Source organism: Bidens hawaiensis, unplaced genomic scaffold, assembly GCF_021521415.1.
Source record: "Bidens hawaiensis isolate Kalapana, Puna unplaced genomic scaffold, B.hawaiensis_p1.1 tig00026213_1, whole genome shotgun sequence".
Taxonomy (NCBI): Eukaryota; Viridiplantae; Streptophyta; class Magnoliopsida; order Asterales; family Asteraceae; genus Bidens; species Bidens hawaiensis.
The window spans coordinates 204831-213078 of NW_027494220.1; the positions used below are offsets into that span (position 1 = coordinate 204831).

The 8248-nt window shown below is 35.6% G+C and overlaps 1 protein-coding gene across 1 annotated transcript; it reads right to left on the reverse strand.

Moving 5' to 3' along the window:
* Positions 1-692: 692 nt before the first annotated feature.
* On the reverse strand, positions 693-1763 carry LOC143573133 (uncharacterized). Its single transcript, XM_077058094.1, has 2 exons — positions 1421-1763; positions 693-1192 (listed from the first exon to the last, which is right to left on the reverse strand). Exons 1-2 carry the CDS (start codon positions 1761-1763, stop codon positions 693-695), a joined length of 843 nt encoding a protein of 280 aa, XP_076914209.1.
* Between the last annotated feature and the right edge of the window lie 6485 nt (positions 1764-8248).

The following is an 8248-nucleotide window of genomic DNA, read 5'->3' on the forward strand; positions in this document are numbered from 1 at the left end:
TGCGCATATTTCCGCAAATGGTGAAACATATTCACCACCCCTATCACTTCGCAAAGTTTTTATTCTCCGTTTTTGTTGATTTTCAACCTCATCTTTATACAAGATAAACTTGTCTATTGCTTCATCCTTACTTTTAAGTAAGTATACATAGCAATACCGAGTACTATCATCAATGAACGTGATGAAATACTTATTTCCACCTCTTGTGGGAGTGGCTTTTAAATCGCACGCATCGGTGTGGATTAAATCAAGGGGTTCGGTTATTCGTTGAACCGATTTGAAAGGCTTTCTCGTTAGTTTGGATTCAACACATATTTCGCATGTATATTTTGAATCGATTTTAAAACATGGAATGCTATTTAATTTAATTAAACGTCGAATTTAATTAAAATTTACATGTCCTAGTCTACCATGCCAAACACAAGACTTAGAATTTGACGACTCAAGCATATAAATAGAAGTTGCAATTTTATTCATAGAATTTTTGACAACAGTTACATTCAATTTGAACATAGCAATGTCGGCATAGCCCTTGCCGACAAACATTCCATTTTTCAATAAAATAAATTTATCCGATTCAATCACCAAGCGAAATCCATGCTTGTTGAGCATCCATCCCGAGACAAGATTCTTGCGAATCTCGAGAACATAGAGAACTTTGGTCAACGTGAGCTCCTTGCCAGAAGTCCACTTCAAGACCACATCGCCTTCCCCATGATGTCCGCAGTCGCCTTATTCCCCATGTAAAGCTTCTGGTCATCCGCCGCCTCTTTGAAATTCTTAAAGAGTTGTTTGTCGCCGCAAACATGGTGGGTTGCGCCAGTGTCAACGTACCACCCTTTGGGAGCGTCTCCCACAACGTTGACTTCCTCGATGAAAGCCGCTTCCTCGGTAATCATCGCCACGAGAGGAGTGCCATCCTCGTCCACCAAATGCGCGCGCTTGCGCTTCGGTTTCTTGCACTGGTTCGCCCGGTGCCCCAACTCGTTACAGTTGTAACATGGTCCTTGGAAAGATGGAGGCTTCTTTTTCACAACCCCTTTCTTCACGCCAAGGTCCACTTTCGATTTCCCTTTGTTACCTTTTCCTTTGCCCTTGTTGCCCCCTTTGGAGGATTGACCATACTCGACTAAGTTAGCCTTGGCGGAAACATCCACTAGACTACCTTTTTGAGCTCTCTTATTGTCTTCTTCTATCCGAATTCAAACAATGATATCATCAATGGTCATCTCCTTTCGCTTGTGTTTAAGATAATTCTTACACTCAACCCAACTAGGAGGCAATTTTTCAATCATCGCTGCCACTTGAAATGTCTCACTAAGTGTCATTCCCTCTGCAAAGATGTCGTGAAGTATAACTTGCAACTCTTAGACTTGACTAATTACAGTCTAGGAGTCAACCATTTTATAGTCCAAGAAACGGGCGACAACAAATGTCTTTGTTCCCGCATCCTCCGTTTTGTACTTTTTGTCTAAAGACTTCCATAATTCTTTGGCAATCTTTATTGAAGAGTACACGTTATACAACGCGTCAACTAAACCGTTTAACACATAGTTTCGACATAAGAATTCCGAATGCTTCCATGCATCTACCGCACTCAAAGTTTGAGCGTCGGTCTCCCCCTCCGCGTTAGTAGCTAGGGGAGCGGATTCTGTCAAGAACCTCGCAAGGTTCAAGGTAGCCAAATAGAAGAACATCTTCTGTTGCCACCATTTAAAGTGCAAACCTGAGAACTTCTCGGGTTTTTCAGCGTGATTAGCCATGGTAGTCGCTCCTACCATAACGGACAAAGGCGTACCGGTAACCTTGCTCGATGATGGTGATATCATTTTTTCTGAAAAATAAACTATGCTAAGTTAGTTTTTCGGAAATATTAATAGTGGTCGCTCCCACTAAATTAAAGTTACGCAAAACTTTTTAATCCGAACTCTTGAATTAACCCACCAAAGGTGTTCTAAGTCCAACTTTGAAGGGACCAAACAATGGGTTTTTCCAAGAGTTTAGCGTTAAAAAATCCGAATTGTAATCGGTTTCCGTTTCTACAAAGTCGCTCCTTTGAATAGAAACGGAAAAAAAAATGTTTTTTAAAAACACAACCGCGTGAAACAAAACTAGTTTGAGTCACACGAGAATGTTTTGAATACACGAACGGTGATTTTTAAAAAATTTGTTTTAAGATTTTAGGAAACCATTCGCGTATAAAAATAAAACAGTTTTAATAAAATGATTACAATACAAGGAATCAAACCTATCTAGGAAAACAAGTAAATTACAATACGAATTACACCGGAAAAAATCAAAATTACAATACAATTGAAATAAAATAATGCAAGAAAGGTGTAGAAGAAGAATGGTGTCTTAGTCTTTGTGGCCGAGGATCGTGTTTTACACGTGGCCCTTAAAACAAATTCCGGGTTACTCCCCGTTTTGTTTCCCAAGGTACAACGGCCTAAGCAATGTCACTGCCGGGGAGGGCTCTAGCACCCGAATAGTACCTTAAACAAAATGATGAAGATGATCAAGAATGTTGGAATTCTTTAGGGAGAAAGTTAGAGAAAACACAAGAGATAATGTGTTATTTGGTGTGTCGTTCAACCAAAGAATACCTTGGTATTTATAGTTGAAAAACCAACTCATTCACCATAACCACATGAGTTGAAACTTCAATCACCATTAACCAAAACTTTAATTTTTTGATCAAATTAAAGGAACCATTAACCAAAACTTTAATTTTTTTGACCAAATTAAAGGAGATTTTAATGGCTTTGACTAATTGACTAACAACCTTGAATAAAATAATTTAAAGTTTTTTTTTCACAAAAATTTTCCAACATGAGGCGCTTCATGGGTTTATTATCATTGCTTGCTAGAGAATATAAAAGACAAGGAATGAGAAAGTTTCTGAAGGAAAAGATGTGAAGATAGAAGAGATGATTAGGGACATCAAGTCTTTTGGTTTCTGTTGGTTCGAACATAGGTCAAAAAGTAGAGGTATAGAATGGTTGAATTGGTGTAAGTTCTCGTTCATGTTGTTTTTTCTTGTTTTTTTTTTTTTTTTTTTTTTTTTTGTTGTGGCTTCCCGCCGAAATTTGGAGGTAGCTTGTGGGTGTTTGTTTGGTTGTTTATAAACGTTTACAATTCGAAAAAAAAAAAGTGATATTCTTTTCATTCCTTGTCAAAGAAAGAATCTGCTTTCAGTTAACAAGTTAACTTTATACTTTTCAAGTTAACATCTTATTTTCTCGATCATTGTTCTCAACTCAGGTTTCATTAAGATGGAAAATACTAGCATGGGGCAAATTAAAATGAAGACGGATTATACATTGATGTGTTGTGTTTCATGAGATATCCGGTTTTCTTTACATTTTTATTGGGTTTAATTAGTTATTTATTTGTTAGATTTTGTTCTTTTTTAGCATATATTTATTTGTTTATGTTTTTACAGTGCAAAGGAGTGAAAATCAAGGCTTAGTCGTGGAAGAAACACGCGCAGGAAAAGTTCACATGTGACCGTTTGTATTTCGGAGCAACAAACGAAAGCTATTCGAGAAGAAAACTTTAGAGATTAAAGCTTGAAAAGAATTACGTAAATGCGGGATTAATGCTTGAAAAGAGAGGGAAAAAAATAGTACATGGCAGTATCTAGTTAACAATCACGTACAGATTCAGAATGAATCTGGACAACCTCTATGTCCCATTTCTTCGCATGTCGCGAATAACCAAGGGCCTTCAGCGACACGTGAGGAACATGAAATCTTATAAAATAATCAGTCGACTAGTTTTTTTCTAGATAGCTGACAGGTGAGACGTGATAGACAATCGGTTATCTATAAGGTTAGGGGTTCAGATTTAAACACTCTGTCAGTAAGTTTTCGTAGATTGTAAAAAGTGTGAGACAATTGAGGGCTGGATGGTAGCGAGGAAATAGGTGATAAATTGGTGACACTTTCGATCGACATGACAGCTTTTCGAACCTAAAAAATAGTCTTGAATGCCTGAATAGTGTCATAAGTTTATATGCATGTAAATTAAACCTCACATTTAAGGGCATGCTCAATGTATTAGAGCAAGGACGCAGTTATGAAGGGGCCAAGTGGCCCCGATCACTGCCGTTTTTTTCGTTAATAGGTTAAATCTCGCGATTTTTCCCAAAAATTTTTATAGGTATTAAGCACGGTCACTACCAATTTAGTTTTTTCTAAAAGCTACCGGTTACCACCAATTTTTTTTAAATACAATACCCTATCATTTGATTTTTTTATAAAAATTGTGAAAAACTTAGTTTTTAATAGAACTCAAATTTGGAGGGGCTTGTTGTAAATTGTTACATAACAAAACCTAAAAAAAATGAAACGGGCATTTTAAAAAAACCTACCCCCTACTTGGCTGCTTCTGCCTTCTGAGTTATGCTTGCCTTTTGCCTTTTTCCAGGTTGGTCGTCGCCACCACCGTCCGCCGCTCATCCATCGTCGCCGCTCATCCACGGTCTCCGGTCCACCGCAAGGTAATAGTTTATTTTCTCTACCTTTGTGTTGTTAAATATAGTTCAAGGATTATAAAATTAGGGTTTGTAATTGTGAATTGGGGATTTGGGGAAATTAGTCAATTAAGTTTGTAATTTGTATTATATGGTGAAATTTTACTCTAACTTACCCTATTGAATCTTCTTAATTAGGTAAATCATGAAAAAGCAAGATACAATTGATTCGGAATCCATAATTGGATATTCAAAAATCTTAAAGGTCGTCGAGCTGCTTTGTAATTCTTTTTCTAAGATACTCACCCTCCTCTCGTATTATTATGGATATTTTAGGTCTAGTTTTTTTTTTATTTTAATTGTAAGAACAATCGTTTTGAATGAATGAAAAAAAATTAGACATATAGATGTCATATTGTTTGATCCGTCCCGAACCGAACCACCGACACGGCCTGAGCCACCGACACGAACCGAATCGCTGATCATAAAATTTTGGGTCCGTGAGTTCGGTCACCACCATAGCGAAGCCCAAGCTTCGCCAATGTATTGGAGTACATAACACAATAAAATGGATACAAAATCTAACTATACTATTAAAAGAAGACCTATTGTTCACATAACACTCTAACTATACTATTAAAAATATTGTTGGTAAGAATTGAGCTCACTACTTTACTTTGAAAATGTTTATGGTTTATCAACTCAACTAGAAAGACTTGATACTAACCTCCTCTTTTTCTTAATAGGTATATATTCACAACCTTCCATTTTGATTTCTTTTAAAATACAATTACTCATTCATTATTATTTATTAATACTCTATAATTTATTAAATTATAATGTTCTTTATGTAATTGATATATGTATATTTGACGTTATCTATTCTTTTCACTTGCGTGTTAGATAGAACACTAACTACTACCAATATAGTATGCGTCTAATCATACACGTAATTACTTGTATCATAATATTAGTAAACTATAAAGAACATTTGCTAATTAACACAAGACAACATAAGAACATGTTCAGTTTATTACAATCAAACCAAAATGCCTATATTTATTTACCTTATTAGAGCACTAGTTTTAGAACCCGTGTATTACACGGGATGAAAAAAATGATTTAAAAAACGAAATTATTTCGTTGATGATGTTTTGCCCTAAATATATACATACACATAAGCATGTCATGATACACAATCCAAATCATATTACTAAAAAGAATAATAAAATTCCAATAAGACCACTACAGAAATAATTTCTACCTTTGCTAATGTCAAGAGGCAACATATTGGAACTTTGTACAAGACAGACTCCTATCAATCTCATGTTTATGAACGTATTCTTTTATCAATACATTCAATTTCGTGGTAAGTGGAATTTTCAAAAACTAATTAATAAAGAGGGAGAGACTTCAGAATGACTTCTTGTCATCAGACTTGATTTTGATGGCTTCCCGTTTGCGTCCAAATTCATTGTCATAGCATCGCTGTCATCAGCATTCACCTTTGGCATACCACATACTTATATTCTCTTTTGATGCCTTTCCTGTGGCCCACATGCCACAGGTGTCAATGTGCCTCAAATCCTCCATAGATCGTAGTTGCGAGTTTGGATTTGGATCGTCGGTTACTTTGTTAGATCCATTTGGTATTGTCATTTGTGATGGTGTATACGATCAGTAAAAATGGTCAAAAGTTGATGTTACAAACATATTCTGTAAAACATGAACTGTAATGAATCATCAACATTATTATAGAGTTTTAGTGATCCTAAAAGTTAATAAGCTTACCTTTTCTAAGGCCATAGCAAGCTTTGATCAAAAGAATTGAATAGATTTGAATAAATTAAAAGCAAATCAGATTTGAACGCATGAATTCACATCAAACTAATTAGATCGTAATATCGATATTCTCTGTAACAATTCGATTGAAATCAAATAAATGAATAAGAAAAATGAATGTATTAACAATAGGCCGACATAAATATTCTGGTATCACCACCAACTTATATGATTGCTTGTGGGAGAAATAATCCAAGTGGTATAAATATCTTGAGCATATTCTAAAAAGCAGTTTTACTAAGCAAGCAAAACACCTAATTTGTTGCTAATAAACAATTTCCAAACCTTAAAAAATGCAGTTTTACTAACTATAACGCATATAAGCATGTAAATACAGATAATTATTTTATGCTGAAAACATAATTTTGAATAGAAAATCTCTTTGCTGCCAACATATGCTCATTTCTCAAATTTGCAGCCATGTTTCATGTTTAAAAAGAATAGTTTAAATCACTTAAAATTCAAATCGTCAATAACTACATGTTCAAAGCAACATTGCCCTAACATATTAAAACACCATTAAATTATCAATGTCTAATTGAGTTACCAAACATTAATAACGACTTTACCACATACCGAGATTCAAATATGAAAGATTGGTGTAACATATGGTTCAATGACTTCAATCGAACATATTCATTACCTGGAATAAACCCTTCAATCGTCCCAGAGATGACTGTTGAAACCCTAAGAGAAGAGAATGTAATATGAGTTATTGATTTTGAAAATCAATCACTACAAACCCTAGGATCATTTAGAGAAGATGGTACAATCGAATATATTCATTACCTGATGACCACTTTTATTATCAATATCAGGATCGGCAGATTTAGGGATGCTTCTAGGCACCTGAAAACTATTATGCTTCTTCTTCCCATGAGTTTTAACATAACTTATTCTCAAAACACTTCTTCTTTTGTTCTTCTTATCGGTATGGTGTCTTCAGGACACATGCCAATGATGCCATTCACTTGCCATAATTGGCGGTGTTGTTTTCCATTTGGACTCTATGCTCATCTTAAAGACCTTCTGAATGATAATTAGGCCTCACTAAATAAACAAAAAAATATATTTTTAATAAAAATTATAAATTATTAAGAAAAGCAAATCATGCAGGTGTTAAAGAAACTTGGATTTTATGGTCGTTGTGAAATGGGTGATCAAAACTAGGCTGGTGAGAGGTGTCTACATAATCAATAATATCATTATCAACATCTGGGCTCTGTTCAAATCATACAAATAGTCATTAAATTTAATTTCTTGTTAGTCCTAATTACAAATTATAACTATGAAATTAACCTAATTTGCGTCAAGATTCAAGAGCTACAAGCTAATAATAATAATAATAGTTGACTAAAAAGAACACAATCATTTGAATACCTCGATGGATTTGATAGGGTTTGTTGAGGCTTTTTAAGTGTTTATGAACATGAAGCTTCTTGCTTGGAAGCTTGTGACTGCTTGGAAGCTTGTCACTGTACCCGGGTTCAAATTGGGGCAGTATCTCCGAAAGTGTTCCGTACTCCCACATTCATAGCAGGCACGGAGGTTCGTGGTAGGTGGGGTTTGTTGGTTGAGTTGTGGGCGGGTTGGTTGAGGTCGAGGTAGTTGAGTTGATTGCGGTGGACGGTTAACAGTGTTGGTGGGGGTTCTACAGTTGGGGGCATAGTGTCCCGTTCTTCCACACTTTTGACAAATGATCGGTTTGCAATCACCTACATGATGAAAGTTACATCTTCTGCACTTCGGTAATGTCCCTTTATAGGTCTCTTGTTTTACATTAGAACTGGTCATAGCATAACTTCGGGTATTCGGACGAGTCCGCTTGTTTTGAGGGTTTCCTTGCATTCTTGTCCCATAATCAGTTCGTTTTAAACTTGTTGTTTCACCTGGCATCCTTATCACTCCACTTCTCATCAGATCAAAAGT